Source organism: Ceratotherium simum, chromosome 1 (assembly GCF_057802395.1).
Source record: "Ceratotherium simum simum isolate JZ-2026a chromosome 1, ASM5780239v1, whole genome shotgun sequence".
In the NCBI taxonomy this organism is placed as follows: domain Eukaryota; kingdom Metazoa; phylum Chordata; class Mammalia; order Perissodactyla; family Rhinocerotidae; genus Ceratotherium; species Ceratotherium simum.
In genome coordinates this window covers 15616707-15642320 of record NC_141900.1, presented here as the reverse complement: position 1 = coordinate 15642320, position 25614 = coordinate 15616707, and the positions used below count along the sequence as shown (strand labels likewise).

At 37.4% G+C, this 25614-nt stretch overlaps 1 protein-coding gene across 2 annotated transcripts in view; it reads right to left on the bottom strand.

The window, feature by feature from the left end:
• The window catches only part of VPS41 (VPS41 subunit of HOPS complex), a 171680-nt gene that overhangs the window by 80786 nt on the left and 65280 nt on the right, over positions 1-25614 (bottom strand). For both annotated transcript variants that reach the window (XM_004441474.3, XM_087435816.1), the window contains exons 5-7: positions 24567-24641; positions 15892-15954; positions 12709-12774 (exon numbers count right to left, since the gene is read on the bottom strand). In XM_004441474.3, coding sequence (XP_004441531.1) covers positions 12709-12774; positions 15892-15954; positions 24567-24641 — 204 coding nt within the window. The remainder of the gene's footprint in view (positions 1-12708; positions 12775-15891; positions 15955-24566; positions 24642-25614) is intronic.

Sequence of the window (25614 nt, the reverse complement as noted above, 5' to 3'; positions counted from 1 at the left end):
TGTGAGGCAGACAAGAAAGTAGGGAAGACTGGGCTGGGGTGTAAGCCCGTGGGCAAGTCGTAGATAGCAAGTTCATTGCTACAAGAAGGACCAAGGGGCTTGGAGAAAACAGATTCCACAAAAGATAAAAATACTTGATCAGAGAAGATGCTGGAGCTCAACACAATAAAATAGAGAAATAAACAAATAAAAGTAAACCCCAGCAAATTAAAACATGCCAAATAAGACTACCTCAGTAAAAATAGACAAAGGGCATAATGACGGGGAAAACTCATCACAAACGATTTAAAAATCCAAGATTAGGAATGAAATTTAAAAAGTCAAGAAGGGAAGTGAGAAAAGATTAATGAGCACGGAGACAACCTGGGATGGTGGCCGGCTGCTGACAGCAGAGAGGAGTCTTGAGTCTTGATGGAGGCTGGAGTGACCAAGAAGAAGAACCCAGTAGAGCAGACAGTGCCTCTGTCTTACTTCCTGCTTTGGCTCAGTACCAAAGTTTAAAATACACAGCTTTTCCAAACACCAACAGTTTTACTATCTCCATCAAGAGAGAACATAAAACATGTAGGAAGATAAGGGGAATTTCCCCAATATATTATTGCTTTCAGTTCAGTGGTTATTCTCTGGACAAGCAAATTACCATCCTTCACTCTCCCTTCTCTAAAGATAATGTAACATGTTTCAAAGCAGTTAAATACAGGCCAAATACTCTCCTGTAGAAAGTCTCTGTACACAGAAGGATTTCCAGAGCCCACTTGATAGGCCACTTGCCTCCAAGCAGTATTCCAGTAAACACAACTCCAACACAACACAGATTTTGGACAAGCTGTTGAAATTAACCAATCCTGTGAAAACTATGTAGATAGAACAATGCTTTGAAATTTAAAAAACGTTGTATCAACATAAGGTAACAGGGCCGGCCCCGTGGCTTAGCGGTTAAGTGCGCGCGCTCCGCTGCTGGTGGGCTGGGTTCGGATACCGGGCGCGCACCGCCGCACCGCTTCTCCGGCCATGCTGAGGCCGCGTCCCACATACGGCAACTGGAAGGATGTGCAGCTGTGACATACAACTATCTACTGGGGCTTTGGGGGGAAAAAATAAATAAATAAAATCTTTAAAAAAAAAAAAAAAAAACATAAGGTAACAGTCAATTTAGTGACCAAGAAATCCAAGCTGCCAGTTCAAAATGAATAAAACAAGCTAAACACTAGAGGTGCCACTTAGGAGCCGCTTCTTTTATATTAAAAAACTAGCGATGACAGATAGATCTCATCTATGTATCTACCTAACCACCTATATGGGTTGAGCAATCAACTGTAGCCAGCATGTGACACAGGCTCCTAGTTAAACTAGCAATCCGCAATTTCTGCATAAGCAAACTCACAATTGCAAATGTGATTTCAGAAATTATTGGGGTAGTTTTTTTAAAAAATAATTTTACCACTGGGGAAAAAAAAATCTTATTATGGATCCCGCAGGCATAACAGAGCCGGTTGTTCACGCCAAATACCTTGGCTCTGTTTTTCAGTTCACAGCTATCTGAGGATACATTTCCCAGGGCTGGGTTCAAGGTCGGACCCCTTCATCAGCAGAGTGGAGAAAACACAAGTGCCATCCACTGGGTGATTAAACTTGAATTAACGTCCTGTGTGATGAACAAATATCTCCAATTTCAACTACACATGATCTCAGTCATAGATGACTGGAGAGAGATCCGTGCACAGAGAAGATACAAAAAAGAAATACAAAACTGCTAAGTTTTGAATGTTTGAATAACATAAAAAGTCACGTGAACAGAGGTTTATATATGTGAAGAAGCACTTCTCTCAATTCTAAGTAAAGCGAAGGGGCAAAAAATAAAGAGGACACTATCTGCAGAAGAGCCGAGTCAAATGAACCTGCCTTTAACTGGGCACGCTAGCCAGTCCTTGAACTTCCATAGAAGGGGGAGCACTGATGGTTTTGGGGCAGAACCACATCCATGTGATAGCATGTATTTGTCCTTTTTTTTTTTTTTAACACACTTTAGTGTCTACTCTAAAGTCTCATTATGACTCCTACATAATGCCTCCTTGGGAACAAGAATAATTACTCCAGATTTAGCCAAAATTGGAGAAAAGGCTGCAGGCTGTTCAGGAAGCAGCAATAATTTGCGCTCAAACTGACAATAAATATCAAATGGACAGTCTTCATTGTCCTGGCTTCTATGGTAATATTAAAAGCTGCCCCAAGCAAAGAATACAATCAGGCAAATCACAAAGGAAGATATATAAGTGGCTAGTAAATAAAAATGTTCAAAATCACTAATAATTCAAAGTTACAAAATAGAACAACAGAGTATCTTTCTCTGTATATCAAATTGGCAAAGACAATGTGGTCAAACAGGTACTTGCACACACAGCTTGTGTAAATTGCTATGTTTTCTGGAATGCAACTTTACTTGGCAGTATGTATCAAAAGCCTAAAAAATAAACATAATCTTTGACTCAGTAATTCCAATCCCAGCAATCAGTGCTAGGAAAACATTCAGAAGCACAGACAAAAAGTTCATGCCCAAAGATTTCTCACTTCATTGCAGCATGATTTATGATAACCCAGAACTGGATACAATCTAATGGTCTAATAATATGAGAATGGTTAAGAAAATTAAATAGACAGAATGAATTCCATCTAGTCATAGGATGGACTATTATGTAACCATTAAAGAATCTTTGAGCTAAGATTAGACTTCAATAATGTAGGGAATTTCATATGATTTACAATGTGAAGTTAAAAAGAGATCCAAAATAGCTGAGATTACTTTATACATTCTTTTATTATTGCTTTTGATTATAAAAGTAATGCATGTTTACTACAAAAAAAAAAAAGCAGAAAACAAAACCCAATGAAGGCCAGAAAGAACACTCAAAATCCTGCTCAGACATTGTTAATATGTAAATATTTAATACTGTTAATAATTTGGTGTATAGCCTACCATGAATATTGCTACATAAATACGTTACATACCTACAAAAACATGAAATCAGACCATACATACATTTTCATAAAGTACTATAATAGAAGCAATCTTAGCAAATGTTGGGCATTTCATTTGTCTCAACTGAAAGAGAAAAGCTGACATCCAGGAGCTGGCCTGGGACTCAAAGCTGGGCCTTGGTGTTCTCCAGGTGAATATACACAATTTCACAGACACCAACATCAGACAAGGCCTTGTGCCCAAGAAGGATCAGAACAAAAACAAGATCACGCCATAATCATGTCTAAACACAGACAAAATATGAACACTTTCCAAGCCACATAAATGACCAAAGCATCCCCCTGTCCAGGCTAAAAAGAGAGACCTCTGCTGCTTTACCGATGATGTCTTGAGCCTTGATTTAGTCTTTCCTCCTCCTAGATAAGATTTATTAGGATACCCAATGGTAGGATTCTTGCTTCCTGACAGCATCCAATATAGAGCAAAGCCCTGCTTCCTTAAATCCGCCCCAAATCACCTCTCACCAGCCCCAACCCTGTAATACCTCCTTTCTAATGCCCTCTTCCTCATACCCCCTCGGTGTGCTCCTGGTGATCTCTGGCTGCAGGGCACTGACACAGCTAATTCACTATTGGTAGATATTTAGTTTGTTCCAATTTTCACTGTTACAAACATCAAAGAAGAATGTTGGCTGAAACTGAATTAGAAAATTGAAAGGAAGCAAACGAACAAACAATAGCGGGGGAAAAGTTCAAAATGGTTAAAAACAAAGAATTGCAAAACTACCCCATGGTGATACATATATAATGCATATATATGTATGTATATATATTTATGTATATATGTATATGTATACACACATATACACATTTTTTCCCTCTCAGACTTGGAATACGTATTTTTCTGCTAAATCACTATTCTGATTAATGGTGTTATTGACTAACTGCTTTCCACCAACAGCATTTCACCTATCTACTTTTGGAAACATACTGCCGTTCCTGAAATCCAGATACTGTGTGTTCACAGCACCAAAGTGGACCCTGACACAAAGCTGTGTTCAAGAAGCAGATTCAAGCCAACCAATCCTGTGAAATGACTGTGATTTAGTTTGCTCTGGTGCTGCCAACTTACAATGGCTGCAATTGTGACCCCTTGCTTTATATAGCCTTATCTTTAAAAAAGAAGAGAGAAAAAGGAAAAACCTTTCCAACGTTAAGGACAGTATTTAGTACAGCCTTACCTTAAAAAAAAAGAGAGAGAGAGAACCTCCCAGTGTTAATGGCAGTCAATTAGTATTTAACCCCATAAGAAAACATGGTGAGCATTCTTAACTAGGCAAAGATTCCTGCACAGTCACTAACTATTCAAAATACTTAAGAACAATCACAATGCTCTTAACATGCAAAGGAAGGTATTTTCAGCAAGAAGCAAAGATGGTTTGATTGCTCTAAGAAGTTGCTCTAAGAACAAAGATGGTAGGCTTAACATCAAAATTCAGGGGGAAGCTGCAATCGATATGGAAACACTACATATGGAAAAGTTAGCTGAACTCATTAAGGACAAAAGGCTTCCATTCTCAACAGGCTTTTGATGAATATGAAACAAGAGGGACCACTGCAGAAAATGAAGTTGCCATGGATCCACCTCAAGGACTCTGCGAGTCCTACATATTGACATGAAAAACGTGATTAATATTTGAGATAAATGAATTTAATTTTGAAAGCAATGAAGAACACCTACTTTTGAGACTAAAAATGATTTCTATTTTAAGCAATGGATTTCTATTTTTAGCCTCAGCCAGTTCAGCACATACAGAAAAACTCACCAAAATATACTTTTACAATATAACTATTTTACAACTTGGTTTTACATACCTAAAAAATGTTTGTGAAGGTTACATTTGTGTTTTACTTCCTATTAATTGGTGGTTTTTAATCAATTTTGGTATGTTTACACCATGAAATGAATTTCTAGGAATGGAACCACAGTTTATAAGACAGTACCTGAAAGAAATGAAGGTATTTATTTACAGTGGTTCAACACGCAACCACTAGGACAGAAATGTGGTGGGTGCCTGTGAAGTAATGTGTGAGAAAAGTCTGCATGCAGAAGGCATCTGACCACTTGCCAAAATATCATCCTGGAGATCCACTGGACAGCAGACTGAGTGGGATATCTGACGTCAAATCCCTTTTGACCCCAAGAACCCCAGCTCCAATCTGACCAGAAGATAAGCAAACACAGAAGGAAGCACCTCTCCATATCATGTGTAGTGGTCACAGTGGCTCACTGTGCTGTCTGGATTCGAAGATTTGCATTATTACAAAAAGCTGCTCTACTGAATCCTCTACCCAAAGGGATTCAAAATGCAATCTGTTGTTTGCAAGTCCCTGTTGGAAACCTGAAGAACCTGCTTGATGCTACCACCTCTGTCCTTCAGGGAAAATTTGCCACAAGCCTTCAGCCCTGAACAGTGAAGCACTTCTAATTTCATTCACGCAGGTCCTTTCCTCGTTTGCTGACTGACATTTTCCAGCTTATAAAGCAACGTGTCCCTGCGGCCAGGTCCCCTCCTTCTATCCCATCACAACACCAAACAGCTGACTATTTTGTTTCTAAAAATGAACTCCGCTGCAAACAGCATCATGACAATTTAATAATTTGTCAAAGTAGTAGAACCAATTATTATGAAGTGTATTTCAGAGTTCAAAGGTAAAGGTCACAAAAGTTAAAGTTTATATGCTGACAGAGAAAGTTGAGCAATTAAAAAAAACAAACCCAGACAAGATCTGCTTGGCAGACTTATTTCTAAAATAGAAACCTCATTGCTATGCTCATGTATTAGAATTCTTGCTACACAAGGAGGTTACACTTAAAAAAATCCATCAGTTCACGTGTTTGAAAGCTCTCTCCAATGGCAGTTTTAAGAGATATGCTTTTTCTTTTCTTTTTTTTTTCCAACATGGAAACAAAACAGAATTTAGAATAAGCTTTTTGTGCTCATCTGTCAAGCAGGGGAGTCCATAAATCCAGCTACGGCATTCAACTACTAAGAAGTTACCTTGAAAACTTAAAAGAAAAGTTCATGCCAGACAGAACTATAACCTCCTCTTCCTAGTCCCTGGTGGATAAGGAGCTCTCTTTAAAGATGTAAGAAGCTGGAACCTTAAGGAAAATATCAACAAATGTGTCAAACTACAATTTCTCTCCTACATTGCTATTTGGCAGAGCTATTCTGAAATGTATGTTCTAATTACTTTAAAAAAAAGTTTCTATAGGAATAAAAATTTTTAATAAAATCAAAACAACCAAAATATTAAATTAGATTTCTCTTTCTTATGAAATGACATCACGAATGTCTCATCACAGGACTTCCACTTTTCCTAGTTCACTTCTCTAGTCTCTGTGCCACGTTCACCATTGTTTACAGAAGTTAGTATGTAATTCCAAGATTCATTTAGCTGTCAGTCTAGGGAAGATCAGTGTTCTTAAGGGTTAAGAATGCTTTTATTCCACATTACACCATCATCTGGCTAGTCTTTGCTCCAGTTTTTTTTTGAAGATTAAATTATTTCTTAAGGCAGAAGGTCATACATAACCTCTCAGTTACATGATATTTGTCTTGACTCTCTTTCCCCCCATATGATCTGCCATCTGCTCTAAACAGAGGTCCTGATATCTACAGTATATGATTATTGCAAGGTTATCATCATTTGCTAAATGTTGGACTCTTCAAACATGTTCTGCTTAGTTTATGGTGCTAGTTGAAATTGCAGTTGGAATGATCAGAGTTGCGACTGGGCCAACATAGCCTTGGTTTTTCTCACTTTTCCAAAGTATAAAATGCCATAACTCGGTTATAAAAGCAGCTCCTCCTAAAATCTACTAATACGTTCAAAATGAAAATAATCATCTCACAATAGTACCCCCTTCTTAATGTCATCTTCTAAAAGCCTTTTCCCTAGTTTTTAAAATCAAAGATATATTCCTTAATGAAATTAGAAATATTTCCTGAAATATTCAACTAAATAAATCTATTTTAAAACAAACAAAACACACTAATGGTAAAACCATGCAGCACAAGTGATCTTTAAAAGTGCATACCAAGCAGCAAAATTAAAAATAAACAAGTGAGACTACATCAAACTAAAAAGCTTCTGCACAGCAAAAGAAATAATCAACAGAGTGAAAAGACAACCTACAGAATGGGGAAAAATATCTGCAAACCATATACCTGGTAACGGGTTAATATCCAAAATATATAAAGAACTCATACAACTCAATAGCAAAATAATAATAATAATCCAATCAAAAAATGGGCAAAAGATCTGAACAGACATTTTTCCAAAGAAGATACATATATCAAAGGCCAACAGGTACATGAAAAGATGTTGAACATGACTAATTATCAGGGAAATGCAAATCAGAACCACAATGAGGTAGCACCTCACACCTGCTAGAACGGCTATTATCAAAAAGACAAGAGATAACAAATGCTGGTGTGGATATGGAGAAAAGGGAACCCTTGTGCACTGCTGGAGGAAATGTAAACTGGTATAGCCACTAATAGAAGACAGCACGAAGGTTCCTCAAAAAATTAAAAATAGAACTACCATATGATCCAACAATTCCACTTCTGGAAATATATCCAAAGGAAATGAAAACACTAAGATATCTGCACCCCATGTTCACTGCAGTATTATTTACAACAACCAAGACATGGAAACAACCTAAGCGTCCATCAACGGATGAATGGATAAAGAAGTTGTGGTGTCTACATATATACAATGAAATATTTTTCCGCCACATTTGCGCATATTTTCCGCCATAAGGTGCAATATTGTTCCGCCATAAAAAACGAGGAAATCTTGCTATTTGCCACAACATGGGTGACCTTGAGGGCATTACACTCAGTGAAATACGTAAGACAGAGAAAGACCAACACCATAGGATCTCACTTGTACGTGGAATCTAAAAAAAACCAAAAACAACAACAACAGAACCCCAAACTCATAGAAAAAGAGACTAGATTTGTGGTTACCAGAGGTGGGAGGGAAGGGGAAACCAGAGAAAAGTGGTCAAAACATACAAACTTCCAGTTATAAGATAAATAAGTACTAGGGATGTAATGTACAGCATGACGACTACAGTTAACACTATTGTACGGTATATAGGAAAGTTGTTAGAGTAAATCCTAAGAGTTCTCATCACAAGGAAAAAATTGCTTTTTCTTTTTTTGCTTTCTCTTTTTATTTCTACATGAAATGATGGATGCTAACTAGTTGTGACAATCATTTCACAATATATGTAAGTCAAACCATTATGCTGCACACCTTAAACCTACACAGTGATGTATATCAATTATATCTCAATAAAATTGGGGGAAAAGTGCATACTATACATAGAGAAGGAAGAAATCTTTCCAGAGATTTCTGCAAACCACACCAACCTACTGGACATTTTGGAAATCTCTAGTTATTTAACCATATGTGCAAAGAGGTCACTACAGTTTACTGAATAAACACTACTTTTTTCAAACTACTTATTAAATATGTATTTACATAATAAACTTTAATGGAGCCAAAGAAATCAGTCAATAGCCTGTATGTTACAAGTCCCTGAATAGAAGACACACTTACATACCAACGTTTCTTAAGCCTCTAACCTAGGTAGGAGACATTATAATGGCTTTTTAAAAGGAAAGAACTCAAAATCAAAATGTTTAAAGAGGAGTTAATTTGTTTGTCATCCAATAATAATTATAGCAAAATTAGTCGTTCTAAAACCTAAAAGGCATACTGGCACAAGGACAGATATATAGATCAATAGAACTGAAAGTCCAGGAAAAAATCCTAACATTTATGGTTAACTGATTTTTGACAAAGGGACCAAGACAATGGCAAAGGAATAGTCTTTTCAACAAATGGTGCTGAGACAACTGGATAGCCATATGCAAAAGAATGAATTTGGACTCCTACCTTACACTATATTTGAATTTGGACTCCTACCTCACATCATATATAAAATTAACTCAAAGTAGATTCTAGACCTAAATTTAAGAGTTAAAACTACAAACTCTTAGAAGAAAACACAGGCATAAATCTTCACGATCTTGGATTAGGCAGTGATTTCTTAGATACAACATCAAAAGCACAAGTGTCAAAAAAAAAAAGGATAAATGGGACTTCATCAAAATTAAAAACTTTGACATTTCAAAGGATACCATCAATAAAGTGAAAAGACAACTCAGACAGGGAGGAATTTGCAAATCATATATTGACAAGGGACCTTTATGCAAGAATACATAAAGAACATTTACAACTGTCTAACAAAAAGACAAACAGCCCAATCAAAAAATGGGCAAAAAATCTGAATAGACATTTCTCCAAAGAAGATACGCAAATGGCCAATAAGCACATGAAAGATGCTCAACATCATTAGTCCTTAAGGAAATCAAAATCTAAACAATGAGATACCATTTTACATCCCCCAAATGGCTATAATCAAAAAGACAAATAAAAGCGAGTGTTGGTGAAAATGTGGAGAAACTAATATACTGCTAGTGAGAATGTAAAATGGTGCAGTCACTTTGGAAAACAGTTTGACAATTCTTCAAAGTGTTCAACATAAAGTTACCATATGATCCAATAATTCTACATTCAAGAAGAATGAAAATACATGGCCACACAAAAAGCTGTGTACATGAATGTTCACAGCAGCATTATCCATAATAGACAAAAGACGGAAACAACCCAAATGTCCATCAACTGATAATGGCTAAATAAAATGATGTACCCATACAATGAAATATAATTTCGCCATAAAAAGGAATGAAGTATTGATACATACTATGACGCGGATGTACCTAGAAAACTAATGAAAGAAGTCAGACACAAAGGCCACATATTGTATGATTCTATTTACACGAAATATCCAGAAATAATATGAAATATCCATAATAGGCAAATTGATAGAGAAATGAAGTAGATTAGTGGTTGGAAGGGAAGGGGGAGGATAAGGAGTGGCTGCTGATGGGTACAAGGTTTCTTTTTTGGGGTGATGAAAATGTTCTAAAATTAGAATATGGTGGGTTGCATAGCTCTGTAAATATAGTAAAAACCACTGAACTGCACACTTTAAACTGGTGAACTTTACGGCATGCAAATTATATATCAATAAAGCTATTAAAAATCTGAGATAATTTAACATCACTTACACTGATACATACAATCATATGATTCTTCACTTCAAAATAGCACATATATACTTTTATCGAGCCTAATATACTAATCTCTTTACAAAATATACTAACCCTGTAGTGTGTTTTCTCTTTTAAATTATTTTAATTGAGAAATTCTAACTTAATAATATCATTTTTTGAAATAATAATTTTTTGAAAAAATAATATCATTTTTCACCTGATGACCTGAACTATTTTTATTTTATATACACATAATCAAACATCTTTTTGTGCTTGGGAAGAAATATCTACAGATGCATTTCTGGAGAAGTGAATGGGAAAGAGGAGAAATAAGAATGCTCTGTCATAGAACACTGAAGACAGAAAAACTTGTCAAGTTTCAATGATAACCAAAGAGAGGAACCAAATCCCTGATGTTCTCACCTGTTCAGCATTCGGTGAATTTTACTTATTTTACTACTTGTAACAACATCTATCTTTGTATCAATTCTAACTTCTTCCCTCACTACCTCATCCGCACTTGGATGCTGGACTACGCTGTTGTTTGCATGATGCTCATGTACCTACTCAACGAATTCTGGCCCAAACAGCTACATTCACACTGTCCTTTCTACAGATATCTATAAATTATATCAAATGCTAAGTATAAGGACAAAGAGTATGTTGTTGACACAGTTAACCCAGGCATGCTGCAGGTTGACAAGACACTCATGTGGCATAACTACTGTGGCAAACTTCATAAGTCTACAGGTACTCCTCACAGTATAAAAGCAATTATTAAACTCCACAAATAAGCTGGTTATTAAGAACACAAATCAACACAGAAAAATATCACCTTCTGAGTTTGAATCCTACCGCTTGGACATCACCACTCATATTATCTCTAATATTTGTTTCATACCAATACCTTCAAGAAATAGAAGACAACTGTAAAATCTCCAACTCCTGAAATTGGAAATTGGAACTCAAAACTGCATCCTACACTAGGGAAATACTTAAACCAAAGTGATTTATCAATATTTTAAGTTATCAATATTTTGTGAGGGATTATTACTAAGAAGGCAGCAGATATCCTAGAAGCAGATCTCCAGCCCCAGTCAAGCCTTCAGATGACTGCAGCCCTGGCCAAAATCTACACTGAAACCTCACGAGAGGCTGTGAGCAAGCTCCACATAGGTAAGCCACTCTTTAAGTTTTGAACTGTGAGATAATAAAAGTTTGTTGTTTTAAGCCACTTAAGAAACAAACAAACAAACAAAACAATGGCTCACCATTCTTTATCCCCATTGAATTTTAAATAAAAACACAAGAGTTTAAAGTACAGCTAAGTGAATTTATGCTATATCTTACATAAAATTTCCTACTATAAAAGTGTTCAGTAAAGAAATACTTTAACAAGAGGAATTTTAAAGGTACTCTTTCCTGTGGTCAACAAAGACAAGTAAGGTAGTTGTTTTCAGCAGTGAATCAGCTGCAGATCTAAATAGAGAATGTTGGATTAAATCTGTAATTCCCACTGATTAATCCCATAGACATTTTTATGTGAGGCAATGAGGCTAGAACATAAGGATAACACAAGAGCTGTGGGTGGGAGGGAAGGAGCTGGCTCTCAATCAGAAACCAGAGCTGGTGCAATCTCAGCTTCAGGCTGTGGAATGGAATCGGCATCTAAGGACCTGCCACTCAACCATTACAGTGAGCTAAAACCAGTGCCTGAGAAACGCTGGGTAAGCTAATGACCAGTATGCTTTCCTGCTCTATCATTCTATGAGGCAGCAGACCAAGGGAAAATGAGTGATAACTATCATAAAACACTTGAAACCATTTGGTAGCTGAGCCTCAAAGAAGTCATTCCATAGCTATACGCTGCTACAGAAATAACCACAGACCACCTCCTTTTCACTGAGCTCTAAACTGAATATGAAATAATATTCAGAGTTCCAGTACAGTAGTAGCATTCTGTTACAAAATGGTTTAAAAAATATCACTGGTTAATAAAAACAGAAAAAAAACTAATGACATGTTATAAGCAGAAAGATTGTTTTAACTTTAGAATTTACTATATCTATAAACAAACATGTAAACATACAAAAAGATAATTTTGCTCTCTTATTTTTTAAATGGCTCTAAGATAATAAAATATGCCAGGAACATGTGAGTAAAAAATAACCATAATTGTTCTAAAGCTTTATCAAGGCTTGCAAGAGATTTTCTACAAGGGGAAAAACACTAGTTTATTTACGCTTTTGTTATTTTTAAATGCTACCTCTTTTTTGTGGAAGGAACAGTATTTCCAAATGCCAGATGGTAGTCTGAGTAACATCTTTTTCTCTCACCCTATAGCTACTCCAAAGGAATGTCAGCGAGAAGCACTGAAGCCACACCTCCCCCAAGAAGTGACGGTCTGACAATTTCATTACACTGTTATTTCTCCTAATGAATAGTCAGACATTAAAAAATTAAGCATAAATTAAAGAGAGAACGGAATCCCCTCAAAGACTGCATGTGAGGGTAGACACACAGCGTTTACCTTCTTCCCTCCAGTCACGAACTGCTTGCAGCTGGATCTCACGAAATGCGGGTGCACGGCGATGATCTACAAGGGAACAAGGATCCAACACTGGTTTAGGAGTCACGGTTAAGCATGGAATGAAAACCCTTTATACATTCCAGGCAGCATGATCTAAAAATTATCCTTATATCTTGGTAGGAAGTAACCTATTCAGGTAAGATTCTGCAACAGCTGAGGATATCTGAGTTTTGCTCTTGTGTAAAAAGATTTCTTCTATGGAGCCAGGTCAAAGCTAAAAGATGAGAGTGAATTAGTTGTCGTTTCTGGCTGAGTGGGACCCTTTAAGTGGGTCTCCATCCTCAGAGACAGCAAGGGAGGTCAGTCAAGGCAGCAATTGTAACTGAATACAATTCTAATACAATAGAAGAAACACAAAAAAAGAACCTGACTATCTCCTTGCCCGGATGCCTTCCAATGACTGAGGGTACCAAATGGACAAGGTGGGGCAATGCAGCCTCACAGATACACAGGGTAGTTACACCAAGACCCCGTCAGTGCGAGAGGCAACATTCAGGACCTGCCTCAGTTCCTGTCCCCCTGGTTCTCATTCACTTTCCACTCAGCCAATCTCCTCCCAACCCCTTAAACAAGTTTCTCCCAAGGCTGCTCCACCCCTCATCACTGTTCATTTCACGTGCCAGTGGCTTTCTGAAGGCCTAGTGGCTCCACTCAGAGCAAGCCCGTCTTCGGGGCTCCCCTTTTGTGGCTGTAAGCCTGCACATGCTCTACTCCTTACCTTTTTAGCCCCAAACCCAGGTCATCACTGACTCATGCATTGTGCTTTTTCCCTAACCCAACATACAGAATATTTCTAGACATTAAAAAAAAAAAATCCACACAATTATACTTCCATCAACCTTCAACTAAATACATTTTATATTCAAATTAATTGACTAATACATTTTCATCCTCCAATGGAATAGATTCCTCTTCCTATGCTGTCATTTTTAGGGCTTTCAGCACATGACTCCTCGTTTCTCTAATCATTCCTTTCTTCCGAGTTAGCTCTTTTCTAATCTGCCTGAGATACCAATACTGAATCATTTACACATGATGTTAGAGTCCTTTTAGCTCTCTTATAATACGTAACTCTAGAGAACAACTGTTATTCCAGACATCCCCATGCTCCTCAGTCACACTACCTTATCCTTTCTCCTCTTCTGCTCTAAGGAAACAAGGTCACTGCGCAGCTTAGCAAACAGTTGGGCTCAGTCTTACCTCCTCTGTGCCTGTCTCACAGGCAGAGGCTGCAGGACCCTTTTCCAATGTTTCCCACCCACCCCATGAGGTTGATCCCATTCCTTGGTGCTGCTCATTTAAGTACTCCCTTTCTTTTATTTTCAATCTTTCCCCCTCTACCGATTTTTTACCATCAACAAAAACATGATCTGCAGAAATCTTCCCTGGACACTGCCTCTCTATCTACCAGATGATCTCTCTTCTTCATTACCAAATTTCTTGAAAGAAGAGTCTACACTAGTTGTTTCTACTTCTTCATCTCCAATTTACTTCTTGGTACAGGTGACCCTCCTGCTCTTGAAACTGTCCTCACTAAGGTTGTCAGTAACTTCATAATCACCAAATAAAATGCCGTTTCAGTCCTCACCTCATTTAATCTCCACACTGCCTTTCACACTGCTGCCTACTGCTTCCTTCTGGAAACCCTCTCTCCTTTGGCTTCCCTGACACTACTCTTCTGGACTCCTCTGGTCCCTCTAACTGATTCTTCTTAGATTCTTTGCTGTTTTTTTATTTCACTGCCTGAATCTTTAAATTAGAGTGTTCCAGAATTTCACCATCAGTCGTCTTCTCTTCTCACTCTTTAGCTTGTAACTGGATAAATCTTTAAAAATGGCTTCATCTTACTCAACTGTGGTTATCAACTTTGTGTTTTTAGGGCCAATCCCCATCCTGAGCTCCACACTCATGTCTCCAAAACCTTTATAACATTTCCACCAGATGTACCAGTTATCTAAACTCAAGACCAAACTAGCAATGTCCTTACTGAAATCATCCCTTATTGCAATTGATGACATTCCCACACACTATTACCAAAGCAAGAACCTGCATTTACCCTCAGCAACTCCATCTTTCATTACCCTCATCCAATCCATCACCAAAGTTTGTTAAGCCTACCTCCTACAGGCTTTTCATCTCTTCCACTCCATCTTGAATACTCACTATTGCTCTTTTTATTGAGATCCTGTAATGACCTGCCTAGAGTACTGCATTAGCCTTCTAAATTGCCTCTTGTCCCCAATCACTCTCCTGCTTAATCCACCCTCCATTCTGGCAGATTTAGCTTTCTAAAACACACATTAGATCCTATTTCTCCTTCACCTGTTAATCAATAAATGTTTGAATAAAGAAGTGAAAAAAAATTAATAACTGCTTTCTTTAACTACTATAACAGTTGTTACAACTATAACAACTGGTCCTCCTGCCTCATGTCTATCAGCCCTCTAATCTATACTGCATACAGCTGCCGTAATAATTTTCTTTAAGCTTAGCTCAGTTTCTGTCACTTCTTTGCTCTTAAACATTCAATAATTTCTCCTCATCTACTAGATGGAGTCTAAATTCCTTAGCCTGAATATAAAGCCAGCCCCAATCTGCCTGTACAGCTGTCTTGCCAACTCAGTATTTTATGCACCATCTAAACTAGACTATTTGCCACTTCCTGAACACAAGTTGAACTTTCTACCCTCTCCATTTCTATTATACTGTTCTTCCACATGGAAAGCCAGCTTCTCCATCTGCTCTGTCCATTTATTAAAGCCCAGTTAAACATTACTCCATCTATCAAGTCATTACTGAATAGCTAGAAGTAACTTTTCTCAGCTTTGGACTCTGTGTTTTTACCTCTTTGAGTATTTAACCACAAATCATGTGTGCGTGTGTGTGTATCATCTCACGCACTACAACAACAGATTCCTGAGGACAGACTGGGATCACAGTCCTACGGTATAGTATATCTCCTGTACTCCTTCACAGCATCAAACAGTATCTAGTATATTGTAAGTAGTGAATAGATACTTACTGACAAAATTAATGCAAGATTGGTAGTGCTCAAAGTATTGTAATCCTTATTGCCTTAGTTGAGAAAACCCTTAGAAAAATTAAAACTTACTGAATACTTACTTTAATGGGACAGTCAAAAGTCTCGTGAAATTCTTCTCCAGAATACAGTCCAAATACCTGCACCTAAAAAGTAAACAGAGCCTGTCAGTTCCCCAGGACAGCAACAAAGACGGCTGCTGAGTCAGTGAGAACACATTACTGTCAATAAAAAAAAAGTGGAACATTTAATCTGAGGCCTTTGTGATCTTTATTAAATATCTAATGAAAACAATTCTATCAGGGTGAGAGGACTCTGCTGCAATTAAGCTTTTATAAGCATTTCACGAATCGAGTTCCCTTTACTCAACACCAATTGGTTTTATGAAATGGATACCAACTTTTAAAAATGAAACATATATGAATAGGTTATTCATACTCTTCCGTGAACTTCCCATAGGCTATTCCTAAAGGAATTATTTCTTCCTTCCCTTAAAAGAAAAAGGAGCTTCTTTTTTGAGTCATATATGTATGTATATAAATCAACCATGCAGATCAATGAGGCAGGAGATTAGGTGAATGGCACTTCATTTACAATCTTAACGCTGAATCTCCTAAGTGCATAAATGTAAGGTTTCAGTTTCTACTTATCAGTGCCTCCCTTGAAGTTGTTCCAGGCTACTTTATTCATACTTAATCTCTTTTCTGAGTGGTTTTCTTAAAAAAACTGAATAGTATACATATTGTAAAAGGTACAAATTGTAATTTTACGGCTTGACAAATTTTTATGACATGAACATACCCCTCCAACCACCACCCAGATCAAGAAATAGAACCCAAGAAGCTCCTGGGTGTCCCTTCCCAGTCAATAACACCCTCACAAACTAAGCACTACCCTGATAGATAAGTTGTGCTTATCTATCAGCACACCATAGCTAAGTTGTGCTGGTGTTTGAATTTTATATAAATGGAATCATAAACTATTTCACTGCCTTCTTTCACTCAACATTTTCTTTGTGAGATTCATCCATACTGTTGTATACAGCAGTTGCTGGTGCTTTACCATTGCTGTGTAGTATTTCAGTTTATGAATATATCGTGATTTATGTATCCATCTTCTATCGATCATTTGGTTTGGTTCCAGGTTGAGGCTATTATGAATAATGCTGCAACGAACTTTTGGTGTACTTATATACACATTTATGAAAGGTATGTAACTAGGAATGGAACTGTTGAGTCACAGGTTATGCATCTGTTCACATTTAATAGGCAGCCAAACTATCTGACTAAGTGGTTTTGATCAATTTACACACTCACCAGCAAAGGATAAGAACTTCAGCAGTTCTCAAACACTTGGAACTATCAGGGCCACTTAAAGCTATTTTCCAACATTTGGGAAGTGCTCATTTTTTCTAGTCTCTAGAAGAGTGGAATTATTCCTTCTTTAAATTTTGTAAGAATTCACTAGTGAAGCCATCTGGGTCTAAGGGCTTCCTTATGAGAATGTTTTTAATTACAAATTCAATTTTTTAAATAGATATAAAACTGTTCAGACTTCGGATTTCTTCTTGTTTTTACCTTGGTAAGTGGTGAGTAGTTCATTTTTGCAAGTTCAAAGAGGAAAAGTTACTCATGTTATGATATAATATGTGGAGACAAATTCATTAAAAGATAAAATTTTTAGAACACTCCATTCACTTTGTAACTAGTGTGTTTATACCCTTGTACCAAGTAAGTTATTCGGGTTCCAAGAACAGCACATTGTACAATGTAACATAGAGGGAACCTGATTTACCCTGAGGTAGTTTGTTAGAATGTATTCTTTTTTAACTTTCTTTTTTCTTTTTTTTTTTTGCACTGAGGAAGATTCACCCTGAGTTAACACCCATTGCCAATCCTCCTCTTTTTGCTTGAGGAAGATTAGCCCTGAGCTAACATTTGTGCCAATCTTCCTCTACTTTTTTTTTTTGTATGTGGGTCACCACCATAGCATGGCTGGTGAGTGGTGTAGGACCGCCGCCTGGGATCTGAATCTGTGATCCCAGTCCGCGGAAGTGCAAAACGCAGAACTTTAACCACTTGGCCACGGGGCCGGACCCCAGAATGTATTCTTGACATGGCAAGTGCACGTACGCCCCACTACCACCTTGCTTCTCATTGTTTAAAGAGTGTAAATCAGCACTTTATATAAATGCATAAGCACAGGATGCACTGAACTTCCTATAAAATGGTGGTTAGCAAGCAGGAAAGAGGCATTGCATTCAGAGTTTTACTTTACCCCAGGGAAGGTTAACTTGACTGAGCCTAACAAATCCAAGAAAATTGGGTGAAAATTATGGGAGGTACTGGTTATCATCTGAAAGAAGTTACCTCAGTATAAACTCATCCAGAACTAGAAAGTTTAAATTCTTCTAAAATAAGCAATTTCTATCCAATATAAAAATGTCACTTACAACAAGGTCCTGTGTCAAACTGTATAGTACTACTAATAACATATCTCTAAATGCTTCCACACGCTTTCCCTCAGTGGCTCTCAAACCTGACTGCACAGTTACAATCCCTGGATACTCATGGCCGGACCCCACCTTAGACAAATTGAACTTTCTGGTGGGGAGAAATTATACTTTCAAAGGTTCACAACTGACAGTATGTAGCTAGTGTTGAAAATCCTGCTCTACCTCATTTGGTCCTTACAGCAACACCGCTACGTATGAGAGCAAACACCATTATGCCCGTTTAACAGGCAATTCTACAGAAAAATAAACGACTTGCGTAAGGTCACAAAAAGCAAGAAGAGTGTTCCAAGCCCTATTCCTCTACACTCTATCATTGTATGACACAGCCTAAAATACGCAAATAAGAAAGATACCTTTCTACATGAAGTGTAAGAAAAGTAGAACAGAAAAAAACATTCAGGGCTGGCCCTGTGGCTTAGCGGTTAAGTGCTGGCACTCCAATGCTGGCGGCCCGGGTTTGGATCCCAGGCGCGCACCGATGCACCGCTTCTCCGGCCATGCTGAGGCCGTGTCCCACATACAGCAACTAGAAGGATGTGCAACTATGACATACAACTATCTACTGGGGCTTTGGGGGAAAAATAAATAAATAAATAAAATTAAAAAAAAAAACAAAAAACATTCAAAAGCCTCAAATATTTGCCGAACTAAAGTGAAGGTGAATATCAGATTTTAAATTAGGTAACCCTATGACAGAAGTTGAAATTAAATGAGGCAGACTCTTTATTCAAACGGATAAACTTCCTGTTGCCTATGGCAGGGTAAAGGGGATTTTAAGAACAAAAGGTAAGTGATTTTTATTGTGGGGAAAAGTATGTGAGATGTAAACAAATGATGTATGAGCATGTTGAAAAAAACTAAGGTGTCAGTAAATGAGAAGATAAATATTTAGATTGTGAATCTAACAGTGAAAATTAAATTATAAATTTCCAGGGATAGACGCCCCTTTAGAAATTATGAACCCATATTAAAGACACAATAGTAGAGTGATAAGGAGGAATAAACAGAAAAGATAACAAATCACAGAAGTTCTTCACAAACAGGCAGATTCTCATCCTTGAGAACTAGTCAGAAGCAAAACTGCCGCTGTCACACCCTGAGAAAGGGCGGGAGGAGCATCTGCTGAAGGCGGTGAAGCAAGGTTAGAGCTCCCAGGTCAGGCTCTACTGCCATGTTCAACTGCATAGCATTGTCCTCAACTGTCCTTATTTTCTGCTTCGGTATGGAAAACACTGTAACTTCACAAGACAAATTTCATAAATGTTATCAATACAAGCAGGGTGATTTGTAAAACCTTCAATGTTGGGGCCAGCCCAATGGTGGAGCTGTTGAGTCCACGCACTCCACTTCAGCGCCAGGGTTCGCAGGTTCGGATCCTGGCATGGACCTATGCACCACTTATCAAGCCGTCCTGTGGCGGCGTCCCACATATAAAGTGGAGGAGGATGGGCACGGATATTAGCCCAGGGCCAACCTTCCTCAGCAAAAAGAGGAGGATTGGCAACAGATGTTAGCTCAGGGCTAATCTTCCTCACATACACATACACACACACACACACACACACACACACACACACAAAACCCTTCGATGTTTCAGTTCATTTCACTAATGAGACAGCCCAAACTAGGTGGTCACAAGTTATACTACTAAAGCAATAAAATCCAAAACAATTCTCATTCATTTCCTCTCTCTATATATATATTTATTTTGCCATTTTGTCAGTGAATATCATACTCCCTTGTGAAAGGAATCCACTGAATGATAGCCCAGAGCGCTTTGGTTTTTAGGTAGATCCCATTTGAGATAAGAATCACATATTTAAAGGTTAAAGCAGAGAGGATCCTTTTGAAAATGGTATCCCCTATAGGAGCCCTAACAACCTCCCCCAACTTGTCACCAAAATACCCAATGAAGAAAGAAAGAAAATTTAGAGCAGTTGGCCTTATAGTCAACCTACTGCAAAGTCCTGGAGGATTTCTCATCAACTACAAACCCACAGAGCCACGTGAGGACCACAGAAGCTATGTGATACATGTTTTACTGCCTGAAATAAAGAAAACTTACCCTCATGAAACAATAAGGAAGGTGTGTATCCTTCTCCACTTTAGCATGGATTTCTAGGTATTTGCCAACCAGAAAACTGGGCGACAGTCCATCTGATGTAGAGGAACTATGAGTGAGGCGCCCAGAGTGTCAGACAACTCTCCCAGTTAGTACTTTTCATGTAACAGCCTTTCTCCCCAGCTTCCAAATAGCAACAGGTCAAGAATTAGAACAGGGATGAAGGTGTAAACTGTCATTCCATCTAGGGCGGTAGCTGACGGGACCCTCGCAGGGGAGGTTGCTGGTTTTCATATTCTCCACCTGCATAGGGTGTCAGAGACTGGGAAGAGATGACTGGAGAAGCTCCCACTTCACTCTGGGGGAGCTGCCTTCACTGAACACTGCTAGTCAGATGAAACTGGGCTCATTAACAGGGCCCCTGCGTGGAGCTAAGAAGGTGATTGTACCACACCCAAAATGATAACAAGGAGGGCCAGGAGCAAGCAGACACTGAATCTGTTTGCTAACCCAGGTTCCGAAAGAGCTCTTCTCCTTGTTCTGGACTGCACAAACCAGCAACAAAAACGGACGCAAGGTCTCTAAAAAGAATACCACAGCACATAATTCCAACAACGCGGAGGGAGAAAAACCACACTTTTAAAAATGTTTTAATGGTAACCAGAAAAGAAAGAAAAACTAGAAAACCGTTTGGCAACTTCAATAAGAAGAAAAGATCTCTAAGAATCTGGAGCAGAAAGATAGGATGATGATGACAATAATAGTTAACAATTACCACGCGTTTCTTTTATTCCAGGTACTATTCCAAACAATTTACACATATTAATTCACTTATTCCTAATAATCAATGAGGTAGGTACTGTTATCATCCTCATTTTATAGAGGAGAGAACAGACTGAGGCACAGAGAGGTATGAATAACTTACCTGACATCCCACAGCTAAACGCGGCAGGATAACTCCCCTCCTAACCACTAGATCATACTGCCTGACACTCTAAGACATACAAGAAGTGGTAATTTTTAAAAAATTTAAATGTGAGGCGGATATGAAAATAGTGCTGGGAAAGATAGAAAGATTTCAGGAAAATTAAAAACGTAAAATGGAATAAAACTCTATTCCACAAAGCAAAACTGACTTTGGAATAAAAACAAATTAGCAAAGGAAATAAACAAGTACAGAAACTCTCCGTGACTACGAAGAAATGAGAGGATAAAAACAATGAGAATGCCAAGCACATATGTGGTAGGTGGGTGTGTGTCACACAATATGACCAATTTTTCTTACAACCGATATATTTTTGAAAGGAGAGGAAGAGTGACTAGTGCTTACCCATTCACCCTCTTACCTTGAAAGTTTAGGTATAATAACGCGGAGAGGAAGAAGCCAGACTGCAATGGGTTAAGAAGTGAAGAGTCAGCAGTAAGGACAGCTGCTATATACTGAGAGCCGGCCATACACGCGGCACCAAGCATTCCCACGCAGGCCTCTCCCTGTGCCCACTGCCCAGCTGAGGAAGCAGAGGCACTGGGAGGGCCAATGATGCACCCAACCTAAGACAGCGGAAAGGGAACGCGGCCCAGGCAAGCGGAACACAGAGCCACGCACTCAGCCTCTGCGCGATGCTGCCTCCAGCCTAAGTATTATTGAGTTTCTTTGAAGAAATGAAAACAAATGGAACTGAAGCAATAATCAAAATCATAACTGAAGTAAACTTTCCTGAAATGAAAACAATACTTCAGTATACGGATCAAAAGGACTTATGTGTTCTCGACAAAATTAATGAAAGTAGACCCGAACGAGACATAACTTAGCAAACTGAATTACAAGGGCCGTTTATTGTTGTTGTTGTTGTTGTTGGTATTATTATTAGTCTAAGCTCCAAGGCAGGACAAAAGAAAATTAAAAAGACTTTGTGAAAGAACAAATGTAGGCTGGCCTCAGACATGTCTACAAAAATAAAGGGCAGACAAAGGGAACAACATCTCCAAAATTTTGAAAGAAAATATTTCAACCTAGAATTCTATACTAAATAGATTCTAGTTTATGTGTGAAGGCAACATATGCAAGAGATCAGAAATAAACCTTGTATGTATTTATCCTGAAAGTTACCTAAAAATGTATGCTAGTAAACTGAAACTACACACACACACACACACACACACGGTATATATGTGAGTATATCTCAAAATTTAGAACTCAAGCATAGAGAAGCTATGGAATAAAAAGACTAGAAATGAGCACCAGCTGAATAAACAGAGTAAATTTTTAAAAACTGTTAGAATTATGACTTTAAAACTGAATACAAATATCAAAGGTTATCCCTGTTTATGTTTATATTCTATTTAGAAGATAAATAATTATTTATCTAGGCATCTTTATACACTAAAGAAAGAAAAATCACAACAGCCACTTAAAGATGCATTTGATCTAGGTATCTGGAGTTTATCTCTGTAATAATCTTTATGTTTTTATCATCACTAACCACTTTACCAGATCATTCTATACTAGCTACTCAATTTTCATAACAGTGACTAACCCACGGTTAAGGGCTAGCTTACATAAATATGTGCACTGAAAGATTTATTTTAAATTCTATAAATGTTAATAAAACATATGAGAAAACCATTCTTAAAAGTGTATCATAGGTCTACACCAAAATATGGCAGTTATAAATCTGACTAAAATAGGAAAACAAGTATTTGACAAGAAATGTACCAGGAGATATCTGAGGGTCATCTCATTATCCACCAGACGTAGTAGTTAAAATATCCCACTTTTCCACATCAAATAATAATTCTTCAACATTTAAAGCTCTGAAAATTCCCAAAGCATCTTAGTAAAAATTCTTTTCCAATTCAAAAAACGAATATTCTCTTTTAACAAATTAGTTCAATTAAATTGGTTATCAGCCCAGAAGAAATTCCTCATCTTTAAGAAAACAAAATGAAGGTGATCTCTCTTTACAAATACATGAATACAAAAATGTTTCAAAAGTTTGGATAATTGTTCTCAATTTCTGCACATCCCAACTCCTCCCTCCTCTCTCGTTGACAGTCTGGTTCGTCTCAGAATTTCAGGAAGTACTGTGAAATTTGACGGCGCTTTTTAAAAAGCACGAGTGTTCCAACTTCTGTTTCAAAAGACTCTTTGGGCAACATTAGGCTTGGATACATAAAATGCGCTCTTGTATGTCAAGAGGACTTCATTTTTCTTGTTAGATTAAATGGGTATAAATCTTTTACACTGAGTACATTGTTTTTAATTTACTCATCCTAATGGCCCATTGAATTTAGATCACGTAAAAAAATACAAAATTAGATTAGGAAATCTGCTTTATTCAGTCAGGAATATGTAAGGCTCTGTAATGATTCTTAATGCACTCTCTTCTTAAACTGTTCTTTTAGTAAAGTAGCTTAAATATGCTGTGCATTAGAATTTTATCATTGCAAACCAACATTAGAAAAGACTTCCATCGACTGAAAAACAAAAAAGACATTCTTATAAGTGGAAAATCAATCACCACAACCACTAAATGTCACAGCTCAACATCAGCAAGAAGCCCTGATAATTGTTCGTTATACACTGCACAAATGATGGATGTCCGTGGTCGAGGAAGTGGTGCCAGGTTTTTAGAAAACTGTACATATATTGATTTTACATTTATTTAATGTGGCCATTGTAAGACACTTTATTCTTCTGATAAACTATGATTGCTTATCAAAAAATTCTATAATTCAAGAGAAACATTCATAACTTGTGTGTGAAAATGAAAACCACCAGCCCACAGAAATCATGCCCACAAAATCCAATTTTGTGGATTTATGGCAGAAAGGCATTAAACTACTGTCTTGCAGGAACTGCAGACTAGTTACTGAAGTATAAGTGGCACAGCAGTAATGATTAAGGTGACACGTTCCCCTGCCACAGCTGTTAATCAGCTTAATACTAGTTACATTATTGACATTCTTGTAATTACTCTTCCTAAGGCACATTTGTGAAAAATATATTTTACTTTAATTATGAGCAATCGGAAGCAAGTCCAATACCCAAAAAGAATGATCAAGGTTCTCCTAATGCAGGTACACACTAAGCAGAGTGCTTTTCCGAGCACCTGGAGCTGAGTAAAATCAGTCCTCAGTGCCGGGGCAGTCCTTTCAACGTGACCACGTCAGCACCATACCTTGCCATCCTCTGAACACACGCCCATGTGTTCTCCACTTTCATCCAGGCTAATCTGATTTATCTTCACAGGACTCTATTAAAGGAAAAAAAGTAAAACTTTAGGAAAATATATATCAACAATCAAATGCCTTGGCCCTTAGTAAAATTTAACTGATACAAGTTGTCTATTAGCTTAGATGCATGAGTCTGAGACATATTTTGTTTTTGCAAATGAAAATAGTAAAATACAGCTTTGTTTCCAGACTGATAATACACCCAGAAACCTAAGATTTCCCCAAATTACTTTTTCACATACTTTAAGTCCCAGCTAAAATGTTATTTTTCTTACGTTATACGCGTTTTTATTTGTTCTGTTCTATTTACTTTACACTCCTTAAATTCTATCCCAACAAAAATCCATTAAAAGAACAAAATAAACAAAAGCAAAAATAAAAATCATGATGCAAACAAAAATTTTAGTTGTTTAGTTTGGTTCACCAGCCAATCTATTTGTTCTTCTCTCATAAACTACTAAGTCGACTTTTAATTTATACTTTATGCTTGATACTTTCTATTGATAGTAACTAACTTTGTTATCCCCCATTCTTTTGAATAATCTCAAATTTAAAAATCTGTGAAGATAGGAATCAGGCTTTCTACTTTGGATTTATTTTCCAAAGAGTAAATACACAATTGTATTTTTAATATTTTTCACAGCTTTCCAGTTCTCTATGTAGCCAACTGTTTACTTCCTAAAATATTCAGACAGGTGGATTTTCTAATAGAAGTCAAAATCAGTGAATGCTGACAACGTTAAAAAATGGCAAACTCTTCTTTTTTATTTCTTCTTAAATAATGACAGTTTCCAACTATCTTACACAAAGTATGACAGGGACAAACTAACCATGAAAAGTAAGCCTTCATCAATTACAACATGAGCTTGCAAATTAGTTTTTCAAAATATCTAATCTTAAAATAGTTTGGCTTGTTAATTAGAACAAATGGAAATATACAAAATTGAATGCTAGATCCTTTCCCAATGGAAAATATCTCAGAGCTAGCAAGCA